General features: G+C 45.1%; 1 protein-coding gene across 2 annotated transcripts in view; it reads left to right on the top strand.

The window, feature by feature from the left end:
- The window catches only part of ERI3 (ERI1 exoribonuclease family member 3), a 119,851-nt gene that overhangs the window by 13,835 nt on the left and 87,472 nt on the right, over window positions 1-18,544 (top strand). For both annotated transcript variants that reach the window (XM_039711433.1, XM_039711434.1), the window contains exons 2-4: window positions 282-398; window positions 6,602-6,661; window positions 8,475-8,566. In XM_039711433.1, the coding sequence (XP_039567367.1) occupies window positions 282-398; window positions 6,602-6,661; window positions 8,475-8,566 (269 nt within the window). The remainder of the gene's footprint in view (window positions 1-281; window positions 399-6,601; window positions 6,662-8,474; window positions 8,567-18,544) is intronic.

The raw sequence follows: 18,544 nt of genomic DNA, 5'->3' as shown, positions 1-18,544 counted from the left end.
TTAGGTTCAGGTTGGGCAGTGATGTGTGCAGCTGCAGTGCTGAGCACAGAAACCTCCTTGCAGCCTGTCCCAGCTGCAATGAGCATCAGCACCATTCTCGTCTGTTCTGGTGGTGTTGGATGTGCTCTGTGCTGTGGCACCACCTTCCCACTTCTGCAGAGCTTTATGTTGAGTATATTGTAGTTTGGGACTATCAGGCCACCTTGCAGATGGGATAATTTCCAGCTTCATTTCTTGTTTTGTTTTAAATGAACAGCTGCTTTTCTTTTTGCCCTATTCAGGAAATCATCGAATTCCCTATCCTGAAGCTGAATGGCAGGACGATGGAGATCGAATCCACCTTTCACATGTATGTTCAGCCTGTGGTGCATCCCCAGCTTACGCCCTTCTGTACAGAGGTAAAGTGCAAAGGTTCCCTGGTGCTCCAAGAGTCTCTCTGGGAAGCAGGTTTCCATTGCACCAGGGACTCAGGTCGCCTCTTCATGGTGCAGCTGCAAAGCAGTGTGTCATGCCAGCCTTGAGTTACTGACAAAGAGAATAATTTTTTGTTATTGCAGTAGTGTGTAAAGACCTCAGTTTGGATTCATAAATAACTATGGCTGTGATCTGATAACTAAGATAATTTTATTTACAGCTAACAAATGTCTCAATTGGGTGACCACCAAATAATCACACTCGTGTTAACCAATGTTCAAAATCCTGTAACCTCTTTATGAGCTCTTGTGATTCTGCTGTTCTCCTCTGTGGTGGGGAAGGTCAAAGAGAGCATGGGCTGAGGAAAGACAGTGCTGTGCAGATGTGGTTCAGAGTCACTAAATGACTCTCCTTTGGGCCTGTATGTTAGGATTTGGGGAGTCCTTCAGAGCAGTAGGATAATTCATGTTTGTATTTTTAAGACTTTCTTTTTTGATATTGTAATTGTGGGCCACTTGAAATGATTGCTGGAGAATAAATGATTGCTCTTTACTTGCTTACTCTCATTGCTGAGGACAGCTGCTCTTGAGCTGTGGCCACCTTTCCCCAGATATGAAATGAAGGTAGTAAATGCGATTCCTGAGGGTTCAGAAGAGTTGAGGAGTGGGGGTTTGATTTTGTTGTTGATTTGAGATGGTTTTTTTGTGTTTTTTTTTAATTCAACCAAAAAAATTAACTGTTTTTCAAAGTGTGTTTTCCCTCCTTGCTATAATCATCAAAAGAAACTTTAAGTTCCTGATTTGAGGTTGGTTTTTTTTGTGTTTTTTTTTTAATTCAACCCAAAAAGTTAACTGTTTTTCAAAGTGTGTTTTCCTTCCTTGCTATAATCATCAAAAGAAACTTTAAGTTCCTTTTGCTTTGATTTTTTTTTTCCTGTCAGTCCATTGATTCAATTTTGAATCAGCTCAATGACTAAAATACTGACTGTGGGAATCAGTGTATTCAAGTTCTTCATTCTGTCCCTGTCTTGTCATCAACACCATGGTGTGTTTTCCCCTACCTCTGTGGCTACAGGCTTAAGCCCGTGGAGGACTTGTCCCACCTGTACTAATCTGATGAAAAATGACTCCTCTGTGTTAGGTGGAGTCCCCTCCAGAACCAACCAGCCCCTTCCATATTTTCACATTGTAAAAACAAATACTTATTTTTATTCTCCTGTAACTCAAAACTGTATGAAGGTATTTTATTTAAACTTAAAAAAAGACTAAGCACAGAAAACATTATTCCCCAGAGAAGAGCTTTCAGAAAGCTATAAATGTGTGAGAACAGAGGGTTATAATGAAAATGGTTTTGCAACCTTAATGCTAGAAGGCTGGGCAACTACTTTGGCTGTCCTTATCCCCATGAGACTTGCTGGACATATGCTTGTACAAATGTGATAAATCTCACAGCTTGCACCTGATCTTTGCTAAAGACAACGTCATCTTCTAGAGCTGAGCGCAAAATGTCGGCCTTGCAAGTCATCTAAATTCTGGAGAGAAGTTGTCTCATTAACTCCCACCAAAACTGCTTCTTGGGAATCTCTCTATTGCATCCTTTCCCATTTCAAAAGACTGCATCTCTGTTCTTGCACAAGAATCTGCATGACTTGTTTGGTGTGTGCTTGTGGTTCAGCTTCATGAGATGAACAGAGCCTCCAGCCTGCTGCAATCTAGGGACATTCAGAAGTTCTCTAGATGATGACCTTGTGACCAACAGTCAGCCCATCCAATGCTTCTGTACTGCAGTGATGGTTTCTTCCACTTCTCTTGCTCTCGGGGGTCTGAACCAAATGTTTGTGTCTCCTGTGTGGGGCCTTGAAGCAAGTGAAGCTGAGTGTGTCTGTGTGTTTGTGATGGCTGTGCTTTTGCAGGATGGCACAGATGTCTCAGGTCAGCATTCTGCTGCAGACTCTGACATGAACCTCGGTCTGGCATCATGTCCAGAGCTGGGTGAAAATGGGCAGTACTGAGACCAGCAGGCAAAATGATTGCAGAGCCCCCACCTGTGTGTATCAATGGTACAAAAAGGCTGCACTACCAGGTTTGGCAAGTCCTGTGTTATTAACAGCATGGATTAGGAGGCTGGTTTTAATCCTAGCCTTGATGTCACTGGCTCCTGGTCACCTCCACATTGTACTTCTTGCTACTTAGTGCCCAGCATGACCCCTGTCCTTCCTGACCCCTGGCTTGGCAGTCCCCTGGCCTGTTGCAGGGGTCTGGCAAGAGGTCCAAGAGTGGAATCATGGCTGGAGGTTTAACTGGTCTTGTTCCTGGGGCCAGTGTATGGGGCTGAGTTTGAAACCCTGCCCTGAGAGCCACTAGTGAACCTTACTAATCAGTGGGGTGCTGCTAGGTAGTGCAGAGATCATCCCTGTGCCACTGGTGTAGGTTCACTTGAGACCCCAGAGACACAGCCAGGATGTGCTCTTGCAGAGCTGCTGCCTGAACTGCTCCAGCACTTGTTATTGACTTTCTGCTGGTTTATGTTTTCTGAAAAATACTAATTTTGCTAAATGCCAGTAAAGGGCTTTGTCTAGGCACCTCCACTTACAAAGGTTGAGATTTATTGGCCTCTTTGTCTACAAAGAAAGACCAGGCCTGATTATCAGATGGTACACCAGAGACAAGTGCTTAGGTAATCAGCAAACTGTCTTGGAGTAGAAATACGATGACTTTCCAGATAAACTCTCTAGGAAAAGCACTGGTGTTGACATTACATGGGAGCCTGTTTGCTGTACTGCTGATTTCCCCTCTCTCCTCTGCCTTTGCTAAGCAGTAGAACTGCTCGGTGTAGACTCTGTGTGGAAGGGTTACTGGGGTTGCTTGACATTACTCCTTGGGTTTGGGTTACCTCTTCCATCCCTCTTCCTTCTTGAGGACAACAGCACAGCATGGGAAGGGTACTTGGAAGGGTGGAGAGCTTGTTGCCTCCCTCAAGACATCGCTTTGCTTACCTTTTGGTGTGTCTGTGCTCTCCCCTGGCTACAGGATGTTTCTCCAACTCCCCACATCAATGGCCAGGAGCTGTCTTCCAGTGCTGCCTCACTCTGAGACTTCTTGTCCCCTTTCTCTTGGTCTGCTTCTGTAAAACAGCAGGTCATGACCTTGGTTATTGTGAGGGGTGAGCTGAATGCTTAGGTGAAGAAGTTGTTAAAAGCTGTTACTAGGTGTATAAAGCTCACCATGCCCTATTGGAAGATCCAGATGATTTTTCTGGTGCCCAAGAAAGTTCTTGCCTGGAGCTTAAGGAGAGCCCTCTACAAGCAAGGTGCTTATACAGATCTTTTCACTATATTTTGCTCTCTTTTTATGTCTAATTTTTATTGATTTTTTTTTCCCCTGAAGGAATAGACAATAAAAATACAAAAAGATAAAGGCATTATAGCTTGCTTATGTCCCCAAGTACCTCATGCTTCTTGGGATAACCAGTGAAATTTTGCAATTGTGCAGTTTTATGTTTTTATACTTTTTCAAAGCTGCAAGACCAGATAATGCTGCAGAGATCCAATGCACTAGGTTGGATGTGGCAGATGGACATAACTGATAACAAAAAGTATCAGAAAGGATGAAAGAGTAGAAATCTGGTCCAGTTTGAGCACTCTGACCTGTATTGAAATGTACCTCTGGAGTAGATACATTCCTTTGTGTGATTTGTGCAGTGGGAATCTTGTGTGCGTATGCTTGGCAATGTGTACAGACAGGCTGGTACTTTGCTTGGCCTGGCAGGGAAGGACAGAAGGAATTTTGGGCAAGAATAAGCAGTGATTCTTGGTGGCACGTCTATATCTGCCTCCATATCCCTCCCTCCTCCTGATGGGAAATGTCTGGGTGAGGCCATTATACCCTGTTCTCCCATGGCATCAGGGGTGCAGTGCTCCACAGATACAGTCCTGAGGGTGCCTGGAATGGTAGAAACCATTTGCATCAGTACTGGCTGAGATAGTGAAAGGTCACATATCATCCTCAGCACAGAAAAGACTTGGACCTCTTGAAGCAGGTTCAGAGGAGGACCAGGAAGATGAGCAGAGGGATAAGGAAAGGCTGGGAGTTTGGGGTTGTTCAGTTTGGAGAAGAGAAGACTCCCAAGAGATCTTATTGTAACCTTTTAGTACTTCAGAGGGCCTATAAGATAGACTTTTCAGCTCGGCCCTTTTGTGACAGGATAAGAAATAATGACTTTAAACTAGTCAACTAAGTATACAGAAGAAGATTTTTGCATTGAGGGTGATGAAACAGTGGCACAGGTTGCCAGGGAGGTAACATTCGAGGTCAGGTTGGACAGGGATGTGAGCAATCTGATTTAGTTGAAGATGTCCCTGCTCACTGCAAGGGAGGTTGGACTGGATGAACTTTAAAGGTCCCTTCCAAAACAAACTATTCTATGATTCTGTGTTCCTTTCCAAACGCACCTTTCAGTCACTTCCAGAGATTTGGGTTGAGCTGCTGTCTGAAAGGCAGAACCAGCACTTTGCAGTAGGTGAGCTGTCCACCTCTGCCAGAAGAATACATGGAGAGAAAGATGGCAAGAAAAGCAAAAACCATGCCAGTGAGCTTTAAAAATTGCTCTAAAGAGACCTGCGTTAGTTCCTCAAATCTATTTGCTTCTCAGAGTATGTAAGTCTGTAGGTAGCAGCTGTTAACACAATTAAAATAGAGATTAATATAAAAACAGTTTCTGAAATATAAAAGAGTGTCTGTGTCCCTCCACTTTCCTAAAATTCCATTTCATAATGGCTTGATGAACTTGAGAAACACACCTAAAGGAACTCTGCATTCTTAAAATTAAAATACTTTCCCTAAAAGGTATGTATTGCCATTTCATGGGAGTCACTATGAGAAAATAATCTTTCCACTTACAGTTTATTCAGTGAGTCAGGTATTTGGTATTCATTAAATGTAATTACAGTTTAATTGGAGTTTAATATAATTTATTTTTCTGTCCTCCAAGTTCAGTGCTGTAAGCCAAGCAGCCAAAGAAACTGAGAGATAGAAACCATTTAGCTTCCTTCAGTTGCCACATACTTAATAAAACAGAGCCCTCTGGTTTGTGAGAGGACTTATGTTGTACGAGTAGGCTGAGCTGGTCTGTGTGGAAGAGTTACTCCTGGGTGATGGTGGGGCCATCAGTATCTCTTAACTGGAAGCTATGGCTTCCAGAGGTGTGGATGCTTCTAGGTTGTGCTTGACCTTTATTTTATGAAAACGTGTGAGATGTGTAGCTTCAGGAAAGTGCCATATGAAGTGAAATCCCATAGTGTGCACTTGTTTTAATAATGATTTTTTTAATTACTTGGGTGCATTGATGGCAAGCTACTGAACTCCGATATTCAATATGTTAAAAGACAGTTTTGTCAGTTGGATGGCAGACAGAAAAATTATCTGTTTTCCATGTGCCTCAAGCTCTCCTGGGCAGACAAAGGGAGAAACCCATGAGACTGCATCTTTTAATGCCTGTGTTTAGCTTTGAACAGCTGAGCAGTTTAGGAGCAGTCAGTAGGAATATCTATTGGCAGGACCTCTTATAAGGAACCTACTGGAAAACAGACTAGACAGGGCTCTGGTAGAAAGTGCCTTTCTTCAGATTTCATTCAGTTATTTTAAATACAGCTTTGAACTGCCGAGGAATGCTGTGAAGGACTATGGGAACATGCACATGCTGTCTGCCCAGCTCAGGGGAGGATAACTGCGTCCTCTCCAGGTCTCACTTACCAATACTTCTATATTTGGTTCATCTAACACTGAAATTTTGGTGTCACTACGATAGCAGAGGAATGTCCAGAGACGTTGCTAGTTACCACTGCCTGTGTACATCAAGGCAACACCAAAACTGCTGAAGGGCATGTTGAAAAAGGGCATCATGCTGGTGCATGACACTGCTCCCCAAGTGGACCCTGCCATTCTGAGAATTTGCGGTTTTGTGGTGTGGGTAGGAGCTCTGCTATATTTCTGTGTTTGGGATGGAGCTGTGCCCTTGCCTGTGGCTGGGGAGCTACCAGGGTTACTCTGCTGTGGCTGGTTCCTCATCAACACCCATGTGGGTCCCAGGAGCATGTTTTGGTTGCAGAAAGATGGACAGGAGATTAGACCTCTCTAACGATCTTTTGAGTGCTGCTCTGGTGACTGCTTTCTGTTTGTCTCTGTTTCAGCTGACTGGGATTATTCAAGGCATGGTGGATGGGCAGCCGAGCCTCCAGCAAGTGCTTGAGGTAAGCACAGTAACCTTTAGTTCTCAAACTCTGACCTCTGGTCTTGTAGTCCCCTCTTCATCTCTTTCCCTGCACCCTCCCCTTGCTGAGAATCGAACCGCGTAATTTGACTATGATTACAGCTTCATTAGAATAACATTTGCTGTCACACTGGTGACACACTGCTGAGATTATTGAACCATTGATCTGTCATCTCCAGCTGTTCATGTCAAGGGTGCTGACAAGATATCCAAACTCCTGCCAGTAGATAGGAGAAGAGGCGATTCTTTCTTGAGCCAGTTTTAAAGCATCGAGACATTGCTCAAGACCACTGCTCCTGGAGATTCTGCTTTCATTTCTTTTCCCCTCCCTCAGCACTTTATTCAGTTATTTTTTCTACCTATTTAAATGCTCAATAATACATGGAGTATAGAAAGAAAATGCCTCTGAAATCTAATCTAAAGGATGTGTGAATGCAGATACAGCCCTAATAATACCTTCTGCTTAATGTGGAATTCCTAGAGCATTTAAGGCTTAATTAGCTTGGAAGTATTTCTCCATCAATAGCTTTTGTTGATAGTCAGATAGTGTAGGAAATCTCCTCAAGGAGACCCTACTTGGGCTGCAGGTTGGTGTTTGATGCGTCGTCTCTGTCAGGATTTCCACTGCTGTGTTACCTAATTGTTCCTAATCAGAATACTTGCAACAATTGTTTCTCTGAGGAAATCAAATTAAAGGTGTTAAAATCCTCCATGGAGACAGCACTTGATGGGCACTCACATCAGGGAGTTTAGAAACTTATCACTGCTGTCCCCAACTCCGGGCAGGTTCATGTGAGCTCATTTTTGGACAGAAAAATTGTTCATACAACAGCATGTTTCTAGGTTAAAAAGAGGTTCAGGTTAGGCAATTTCTGAGGCATGCTAGTTTACTCAGGAGTGAAAGGTGTCAAGCAAGGGAAAAAACAAGGGATTTCTGTTGCTCAAGTATTGAAAATGCTACTAGTGAGGTTGCATAATAACAGTTGATTGCCTGCCACTGCAAGATTTTAGGCACGTTGTCTGCTAGTTTTAGCTGGAATAACTGTCTGTGCAGGGCTTCTGTCTGTGCAGGGCTTCTAGTCTAAGTTAGTTCTTTAATCCCTGAGGTGGATTGCATTCTCCAGGTTAACATGGCCCAGGACCCAGAACATCTGTCCCTGTGGGAAGTTGATCAGGAATAGTGAACCCACTTTAAATCCACACTACCCTGAATAAGCACTTCAGAACTGTAAGAAGGAAAGAGGGATCCAGCCTGGAGAGGAAGGAGACACCTGGCTTTGCTTGTTACTGCCACACAGTGTCTGTGTGTGCCCAGCCTTTCCATTTTTTTCCCCTTCCCGTATTCCCTGGTACTATATGAATTAGTGTGTGTGAGAAATGCAGTAGGGGAGGGATGCCATCTCAATACACCTGTCTTTTCTCCTCACTGGAGGGGACAAAAGTTGTGTTTCCTATGAGCCTCTTTGGTAGAGGGAGAGGAGAAATGCCAAGTAACAGCACAGTTGTATCGTCCCGTTAACGCTGCACAACTTTCATCCCTCCACAAGCAGAGCTGCTGCGGTGTCTGATAAGATCATCTCTCCTCTGGTTGCCTGATGTCTCCTATCAGAAATCTTCAAAGGTCCAAACGTGCTGTTGTTGAGATGGCAAGCAAAGAGAGAAGAGAGAGAGGGAGAGGTTGGATAAGATCACAATTTTCTTCTCTCTTGATTGCAAGCAGCTTATCTGAGTTTAACTCTTGTGGCTCGGCCTGTCTCTGCAAAACTCATCCTCTTTTCTTGCCTTCCTTTCAGAGGGTTGACGAGTGGATGGCAAAGGAAGGCCTCTTAGATCCCAGCGTCAAGTCGATTTTTGTGACCTGTGGAGACTGGGATTTGAAAGTGATGTGAGTATGGGAGGGGAGGGAGATTTTCCTGAGCTTTATTGCTCTATGCTTGCCTGTATTGCATATGTCTTTGTCCTTGCAATCCTCCAACTGTCTCTAGTCATTGTTTCTTAGGGAAATTGTTGTTTGCCATGCATAATTGGGAGAGGAGAGTTGTTTGAGAAGACAGGTGAGTGCTGGGCATGGTGCAAGATCACTGCTTAGGATATTCCCTATAGTGAGTGAAGCCTTTCAGAACACCAGTAAAAGTTTAAACTGGAGCTTTGTGATGTTTTGCGTTTTACCCAACATGCTTTCCAAAGGGATGGATATTTCTGAGTGTATACTCAGATGGTCATGTGTGAAGATCCTTACCTGACTTCCTGCATTTAAGGTTTTTTGTGAAATCTTGGCACAGTAATTCAATGTGAATCACAGAGTAGTCTTTGGAATAGAATACAATCAGAATACAAGCCAGGTCTGTCATACTCCAGTGGTGTTCTTATCATGAAGGTCATCTTCATCAGCTGGATGAATATCTGGCAAGTACCAAGTGGGGACCTGCACTGGGATCTGCAAGTGTTAGTGTATGTGCATGTTTTGTTAGAAAAATAGCTAGGCCACAACCTAAAAATGTTATTGTAAGAATGGAGCTAAATGTCCAAAAATTAAATTAGTTCAATCTCAAAAGTGTTTGCAGATCAGTTTCCTACAGAGCTGAATTCCCTCGGATTTGTATAATCTTGCTTCAGCTTTTCATTTCCCTGTGGTGCTGGGTAAAGACTCCTGTTGTTATCACACCAGTAAAGCATGGGCTTGACACATCCCATCCTAAACTGACAGCCACAACTCGTTAGTAGTGTTACTTGGTTTTCACTGTGACATTGGTTTCCCCAAGCTGGAAGCCTAAATAAACTGCACATAGTCTAGGAGCAATCAGCACCCGTTCTTCCCTGACAAGTAGTCTTTGCAGAGTGGCAGCTCCTTGCCTTTTCTTTGTGTAATTAGTGAAACATGAAATATGGGGTCCAAAGCTCAGCACAAGCACTAGTGGTGATGAGAAATTGGCTCCAGACAGAGACAGAGGGGTGGTATTTGAATTTTTGAGTCAGAATCTTGGTCTTTGCTCAGGCTGTGTCCAGAGCTCATATATATTGCAAGTTCCTGTGTTAGCTGCTTAAATTAGGAGTGAGTTATTTTTCAATATATATGATGTTTAAGCTTCTGTTAGAGACCAGCACAGTTGCTGTGCTAAGCTTCAGTTTCTCATGTATTCTATTTTCTCTGTTCTTTACTCCTGTATTGCTGTTGTGAGAGTCCGATTTACCACTTTGTTGATGGTTATGACAAACAGTTATCTTTGCTCCAAGCCCATCTTTCCATCCCTTCACAGTGGGCTGACAAGATTCCCAGGTAACAACATCCTAACTTGGTGTTCATATGGAAAGAGCAACCTGGATGTGTTGGGTGGCTTTTTGTTTTTTTTTTTCTTCAGAGCTCTACAGCGGGCAAATAGAGAGCCCCAATTGTGGTGAGCCATAGAGGTTGTGAGGTGAGCTGGCTCAGAGGGACATGCTGTTCTGGAGTGGAGATACACTATTCACTGTTTGCTGTGGTCTCTCGCATGGATTGTCCCTCACTAGTCAGCTGGAAAAGAAGACTCCACTCCTGGCCATGAGGTTGTTGAGAGTGGTTCATTTCTCCTTCTTCCTTTTAAATTTTTTTTTTAAACCATTAACTTCAGAATTCAATCCTGAAGCGTCTTCAGGGCAAAGCAGAAAATGCATTCTGTGTTTCCAAGCACATGGATAGAAGGGTCTGGCTGCAGCCGCCTGGTGAGTAGCACATCACGCTGCTCCGTTGCCGATTGGGTGCTGCAGCGTGTAGCGTCACATCTGATTAGCACCATGCCAGTGGATGAGGCTCGAGTGAGGACTCCCTGCCAGCTCTGACTTGTCTCATTTCCCATTACTTTTATCCGTCACCACAAATGCCGAGTCTCCCTCCTGAACTAATTAAGTTTGCGTGTGTTTAGACACATTGCCAAATAGGGTTTAGCAAAGCAGAACTGAGCATCTCTTTTTAAAGAGAGCAAGCAGAGAGCTGAAACAAGGCTGCTCAGACAGGGAGACAGAGCCTCAGAGACGTGGAACATCCATGAGGTATTCCAGGGAATCACTCCATGCTTCCCTACAAGACCTCTGGTGTAGCTGATGCCCTTTGCTACCACGTTGAGACCACACGCTGGTCACAAAAGTCAGTAGGAAGGGAGGTGGTGCTGTTTGTCCACTTTTGGAGGAGTGTTGTTGGAACACTGCATGTTAGAAACTTGGCTGGCTTCCAGAGGAATTGAGGACACTGAGGTGAGTGCAACGCTTCCTGACTTAAGGAGCCACCACTTGTGACAAGTTTACTCCTAACTCTGCTCTTTCTTTTCTCAGCTTCCTTAGTAATGACAGCTGCTTGCATAGCTGCAATCCTCTTACCCAGATCTTGAGTGGTTTGGAGTTCCTGTCCTCTGTTGTCCTTAGCTCAGCTGGTAAACAATGCAGCTTTGTTCCTGGCTTCTCCAGCAGTGGCCTGGGCATTTAGTTTGGCTTCTGTCTGCATGTGCTGTTCTAGAACTGAGATATGGTGTCTTCTGAACTGGCCTGTCTACTGTGAGGGCTTCCAGTAGGTGCCACTGGTAGGTGCCAGGGAGCACAGTGGGATGAGCAAGCTGGATGTGGGGAAATGGCTGTAACAAGGAGGAGGAATCTTCAGGCTTGTCAGTGTTGGATATAGGGATAAGGTAGGGAAATAGCCCTGCCTAAGCCAGGAGTTGCAATGTGTGTAGCTCAAACAAAAGCACCAGAGAAATAGTAATTGTCAGGGTACTGCTCTCTGCTGATGGTGTCTGGCACTGCTGAGTCTGCAGGATTCAAGATGTAAACTCAGCTGCTAAAGGATCAGTAAAGCTTCTGCTTGGCTCAGGGATGTTCAGGAAATGGGGCACTGTGTGACTACAGACTTGATTGCTCTTGAGCACTGGAGCTTCCTTGAAAGACCACAGAGCTGTTTGTCTGTCTTGCCTCAGACAACAGGGAGCACTAGTCACAAGGAGCTGGGTGCCCAGAACATGAAGTTCTGGGTGCCCAGAACACCAAGCGTCTGAGAAGGGCTTATGGAAGTTTAGCATGAGTCAAGGTCCTCAGCCATGCTACCAAAGGCTGTGTCATGGGTGTGGTGCACCATCAGAAGGTGCACCTGTTGGAGGGATTTGGTTGCTGCTGCAGAGAGTCTGTTGTGTGAGAGGGCTCCTAAATGAAGCGCTGAGCCTCTGCTGGCTGTGCTTGGATCAACCTGCTTTCAGTTCTTGGTATGTGTGAATCAGGCTGGGGTTGGGGAGACAGCAGCTCTCCTGCCATCCCTCCCCTTCCCTCTTGTTAAGATGCAATTTCTTTAATGAGGAAAACCTCTTGAGTAGGAACATCACCTTTCTTGAAGGCTTGTCCTGACAAGGCAGTTCAAGCCGACAGAGTCGCATATCAACTTCAGCAAATATCAGTCACTCATTACAGAGACTCTTCTCCCCCCACTCCCCAGTAACACCCCTCATTCCCAGACAAGGGAATGAATCACACTTCTGCTCTTGAATACATCATGACAAGTCATGGTTCTAATGAGAGAGGGCCATTCATTCTGGGTGGAAAGTTCCCTGTGTCGACTCAGAAATGTTATTAATTAAAGAGAGCTACCTGAAGCAAAAGATGAAAGGAGCACCAGACCTGCCAAGCTAAAATATGAGTGGGGATACAGCCTCGTTAGACACACGGTCCTCAGGCCTCTGCATGCTCAGTGGGAGGATTCCTTTAGCCTGTTGCAAGGAGCTATAGTCCAAGTTTAACAGCTCCAGGGATGGATTCAGATACCTGATGTCGTCTGCTTTAGTGCTTGGACCTCATTCTGCACCTGGGTTGGAACTGACACTAGTCATTAAGCAAATGGCATTGATGTGGCATTGGGTGGCGAGGGTGACTGCCTCTGAAGGGGCTGAGGGAGCTGCTGACTGCAGGAGGCAGGTTTAGTGGAAAAGAGGGTACTTAGTATCTGCCAGAGTTGAGCCCTTGTAATATAAGCTCTTTAGTGTAGTTTATCTCTGCTGAAATGTCAAATTGCTTTCCCCTGTGTATGGAACCAGTTTGTGGGCTCTTAAACACAATGTGAATTAATCCTGGCAACGAAAGAGGCATTTTTACCATATGTTCATAGATACAGAGTTGAAGTACGGTGAGGTTAAGTGAGATGCCTGTGGCTGTGCAGGCAGGCGAGGCAGAGCTGAAGTCTTATGTCCCAAATCTCAGACCTGTATCATAATGTCAGAAGCATCAGTTAATCCTTCTCCTTCCAGATTTGGATTGTTCTGTAAATGCACTGAGTATAGCCAAAAGTACATGTAAGCTTTGGTCTATATAACAGTGACATGAAGATGCTTTAACTGCACTTACTGTGGCTGATCAGAACATGCTAATTTATGTCTTCACAGGAAACTACTGCTCAGAAGTTTTTTATTTTCTTAAATAAGTGTTAAAAGTCAAGTACTCTCTAATATAGTGATAAAACATAGTGAAGTGTCTTGAAATGTTTATAGCCCTTGGTGCTCTTCCTAGGTTGGATATTAGTAAATTCTGAGCAGTAAATTATACCATTGCTTAATTTTGTCTTACTATTTTAATTCTTTCTTGCAAGTTACACAGACTGGGAGGATGCTTGTCTTCTCCGACCAGCTCCAAATGTGGCAATGGGTTGCTCTTTCCAGGCTTCTGTCCTGGACGTTTTTGAGATCAGAATTAGGTCATGAATGGAAAAGAATTGTTGATGCTAGTGTCCTCTGTACATGCTGTTCCTTATCACAGGACCAGGAGGGGGTCAGTAGCCTCTACCTGAGAGAGAAATTGCAGATGGCCACTGACTGGAGTGAGTGGGAACGCTTGGGTAGTCATAAGGAAAGGCAGGAGAAGGTGTGACAGCAGGGCAAGAGGTATGTTCAGAGTTGAGAGCAACAAGAAGGATCTGGTAATTGAAAGATAATGTAGTAATCTGTATTTAAAGCTAATAAAACAATTCCTTTCCAATTAAGATCTTTAGATTAGCTTGTTGGTGTTTTTTTAGTGGGGATCATTTTGCTGAACAAGCCTATGCTGTATCTCTTCACATGGTTACATTGGCTGAACAAAGAGTGTGGTGTGAACTACAGTGAAGGGATGGGACTGAATATCCAGGGTCAGGAACCTTTTGAGTCAGCTTTGCTGATGGAGTTGTTCATGTAATTACATCCTAAAGTGCTTTGCCAGAGCTAAGCAAGGGAGCCTTGTGAGCACTTACAGGGAAAAGCACTGACCCCATTCACTTCTGCGACCCTGCAGTCCAGATTTTTGTTTTTAAAGAAAATGATATCACTTATGCAAAAAAAAAAAAAAAAAAAAAAGGATTTTAAGATTCCCCCTCTGTACACTCTTACTTAAAACGAATATACCAGACTTGACTTTGTTATCCCTATGTACCAGTTACCCTCGCTGACTCCTGTCCTTGTCTTTATTTGAAATAATTGGTTGCTTGGGCTTCTGCAAATTACATTGTCCTAGATGTCTGGGAATGTCTTTGGGTTAAGCTTTGGCCATTAAATCTTTGCATAGGGATCATCATGCAATGGACTGTCACTTTCAGGTCTGATCCTTATCTGGCACATGATAGGAAAGACATTTGTCATATCAGGGCTGTAGTGGCTACAGATTTACTGAGCTGTGGTGCTTGGTGCACTCTGGGGAGCAGGACTCTTCTACCTGGGAATTAAGACCAAAGAAGTTGGAAGCAGCGTGAAAAGAGTCTGGAGAAACTTACAAATAAATTTGCAGTCTAGGGGAGAATGAGACAGGCATTGCATCATGTACTTTATTTCCAGTACTGAACCTTTGGGATGGAGTAATAAGTGGAGAAGGTAGTTTTTTCTACCCCTGGGTAACTTAACTCAAGCTGTTTGAAAACAGTCACAGTAAACTGGATGTAAATCAATGGTCTCAATGTCATCTCCTCACAGAGTAGGGAACCATAATTCCCTCTGCACAGGAATCACTAGTGTGAATTCTGTGTCCATGGTTTTAGTGAATTCAGGCAAAATGGTTTCAAAATCAATGGATCTGTAATGGGTACTTGGTAAATGGGTACCTAGCCTCTGTCTATATGAGAGCCCTCTAATAGCAGTTCAGAATTGTGGTGATTCTGTGCCTTGGGGAATTGAAAAGCTGGTTGGCTTGGGACTGCAGTGGACAATCACTGAAGGGCTGTTTGCCATCTGAATTTTGTTGTTCGTGGCATGTGTGAAAAACAGGATTAGCTCCACAAAGTGTTTGTTTTCTCTTAAAATAGCTTAATTTTTCTAGTATTAGACAGCCATAGTGTTTCATGCTGGGTTTGAAATGTCAGCTGTCTTCCTTTGGATCCCAGCTCTTCTTACTTTGCAGCTGAAGCAAAGCAGTTGCGTGTTGGCGCCAGTGCTGCCCTCTCAGTGGCTTGGCTGGGAGAGATGTGCTTATGGCTTCTTTGCCTAGAGAGCTCTGCTTGAAGAATACTGCCAGCCTGGGAGCAGCATCCTTCCTGTTTCACTTGCTCTGCTGTGTGAGTCTATAGCTTTCTTGAAAATGTTTTATTTTGTTGGGATGTTTGTTGCCTGTTGGGAGCCATTTTCCTGGATGGGTTCAGTCCCTTTCCTCCTGAAGCTCCTGGCTGGCAAAGACCTACTGGGCCATCTTGAGGTCATCCCTGGTATTTTCCCTCCAGCATATTCTCATGTGCCTTGTCCAGTGACACTGTATCCCCAGGAGTGGATGATGGGGTGCATGCAGGACTTGGGAGGACACCGGAGCTGCAGGCTAACTTTTTGAGCTGAGTCCATTTCATGTGGGAGTCACCTTTTTCCATGTTTGGCCCAGGTGCTGCCGTCGGCAGCCTGGCACCCCAAAGGCAGTGTCATGTGCTCAGACATTGATGTGGACCAGGTGTTAGCAATGATGTGAGGCATATGGAGGTGGTAGTAGAAGAAAGCAGAATAGAGAAGTCTGTGGGAAGAAGACAGAGGAAGCAAGGCGATGTCCTGGCAGGGTTGTGTCTGGGAAGCTCATACTGCTCAGGACTTCATCCTGCCTTGGTCCTACCAGCTTTGCCTCTCTTGGAGCAAAAGGATTTCTCCTCCTCTCTGCTTGGCACCCTGGACACCCTTTGTTTTTCCTCTGTAGGTGCCTCTTGGTCATCTCTAATTTCCGTGTTTCCGTTTTTCCATGTGAGTGTTGAACCAGGGCTCGGTGTTGACTGTCAGCCAGCATGCCCAAGGTGCCTGGGCACCGGCTGAGTTCAGTTCCTCATCCCTGCCTGGAGTCACGTCTGTCCCTGCAAACTGGGTCGATGGAGGAGGCTGGTGGGGGGTTGCCAAGACCTCTCCTCCAGCTCACAATGCTCCCAGCTCTGAAGAGAACTTTTACATTTTATGGACCATTTAGCTTCCCAATGGTGATCCTAATTCTTCACAGCATGTATATGCCATTTCTTGGTTATTAAAAGGACCCCTGAAAAGGGGCTGCCCTCTGAGTCAGAGCTCTTCCATGCAGTTAATTGCAAGAAGGTTTTCCTTAGACTGTGAGGCTTAATATTTCCAAACTCTCTTTATGCTAAGAGGGTGAATTAGTACCCAGGTTTCCCCACGGCTGCAGAGACTGACCCTTGTGCACCATCAGTAAGCAGGCACAGGAAGAACAGTTACACTGGGAGTAGTTCAGACTTGGAATTGCTGTGGAGGAGGTTCACTTGATTTCTGCACAAAGCTCAAGAGTGCCTTAAAGATTGTCTGGCCAGGTGTCTCAGTCTTTCATCTCTATATCCTTATTTTGTGTGACACTTCGGGTGCCAAAGTATCCTCCATTCCTTGGGGGCCCAAGCAAGCACCATGTTTACTGGGAAAAGAGTGATTACCTTGGACTGACTGACAGATCAGCCAAAGGTTGGATGGATGGATGGACTGGAGGTGATTCAAGCAGGGAAGTTCTTTGTCAAGTCACTGTGCTGTGTATGAGAAAACAGAGGCAGCAAGCCATTAGACTGTGTATTTCAGGTGTGAGGAAGCTGCTGAGGTCCCCTGGCATTGTGAAATGCCAAGTGAAATGTTACTGCCATGTGGAGCACAGCAGTGTGTTGGAATTAATGAGTCTGGTGTAGGAAGAGCACATGTGAACAGTCTGGAGGGTTAATGTGTGAGCATGATAGACTTAGGCAGGGGTTTGTCATCAGGATTGCTGTGTTTGGTTCTAATGGCAAGACCACATAAAAAGAAATTGGGACTTGCAAGGAAAGCGCTAAAAGTCATCAATTGCCAAAGTTGTTTTGCGTTTGCTGCAGGCCTGAAGCAAATTGCTGGCTTAAGGGGCTTTAAGCACCTGGGTCTTGCACTGGATTTACAGGTAAGGTGAAATTGAGAAGGGGCTAAGTAATTAATTCCTCTTCCTGTGACCAGGGTGGGAGATGGTTCTGACTTGCCACTTCTCCTCAGAAGTTGCTTCAGAAGCTGGTAAGGGCTCTGGTTGTGAAACCCAGGAAGCAAAGAGGATCCCTGGGTGCCTGACAATTGCTTTTCTCTGTTGGTTCTTTCTTGCAGGCAGCCTCGGGCTGCCTGTCTCTTTGTTAAGAGAGTGACAGCAATGTGACACCGTGAAAATAATTACTAACAAATCACGGTGGTGACTGCAAACAGCTCGCTGTCTTCAGAGGCATGTCAGGGAGCATTAGAGCAGGGCCGTGGGAGCAGCAGAGCGGCTAGGGGATCTTTCTGTGCTCTAGGCTGAGGGAAGATCTTGGGAGACCTTTGGCGCCTGCCACCCCCACATCATTCCTTCCTCGTTGGCTCTTTCTTTCCTCCCTTCCCTGCCTTTGCCATCAATAATTAAGCCCATTAATTGCACAGTGAGTTTAGAAAAACTGCTAATGGTAAGACAGCGCTTCTGCCTTCCTTGGATTCAGCAACCAGACACAGAACAATGACAAAAATCCTGGAGAGGTATCATGGGCAGAAGCACATCCAAGCTGTGTTTTCCATCTTGCAGCTCTCATGTGTTGCCCTGGGCAGTAATCTTTATTACCAGCATGCCCCTAGGAATTCATGGGCTGCTGGTACATTTGGAGAATGGCCCATGTCCTTGTCCTCAGGAACCTTCAGTCTCGGTGAATCTGAGATAGGTTTGTATTTGTGCAGAGCATCACAGCAAATGTGCAGTTACCTGGCATGTCTAGCAAAAAAAGTGGGCAGAAGAATGAGGATACAGTAGAGGTGGTGCCATTCAGTGTGACTGAAGCTGCAGGTGAAGACAATCCTTCAGGGAATAAGGAGTGAACAGGTCACATGTGAGGAAGGTGGCTGGTACCAAATAGAGCATCTGGGGGAATTTCTGCAGGGATGAGCCCCTGTGGCTGTGTTGGAGTGGAGACCCTTCTGCAGGTCTGCACAGAGTCTGAGGGAAGCTCCCTCTAAAGCCTCTCATTATATTGATATAAAGCTCCCTCCAAAGGGCGGGTCTAGCAGAGATACTGATAGAAAACTGGAAGGCAGCTGCTGGCTGGAGTGTCCTTCAGCAGCATTGATAATCAAACCCCTGGGCAAGCTTTGAGGGGGAGCTCACAGCCTCCCCTCCCCTCCCTGTTCCTGCTGGTGTTTCTTGCGCCAGTGTGAGAACAGGCTGTGCCGTTTGGCAGGGCTGTAAGGGCAGGCAGAAGGTGCGGATAGGAGCCTGCTCCCAGGCGCCTGCTCTACTGTGCAGTCTTCATTCCCATTCCCTGAGTTACTAAAGTGATTTTCCTGACTGTCACATCTGTAAATAATGTTGCTGGCATATCTAGCTGGATGCAGAGTGGCGATGGATGGGGGAGGGCTGGCGCTGAGGGTGGCCGTAACAGCCCCTCTCCCCGGCTCATACAATATTT

This window comes from Passer montanus, unplaced genomic scaffold, assembly GCF_014805655.1.
Source record: "Passer montanus isolate IOZ18808 unplaced genomic scaffold, ASM1480565v1 scaffold25, whole genome shotgun sequence".
NCBI lineage: Eukaryota > Metazoa > Chordata > Aves > Passeriformes > Passeridae > Passer > Passer montanus.
The sequence above is the reverse complement of the archived record's forward strand: the minus strand, read 5'-3'. Positions and strand labels throughout refer to the sequence as shown.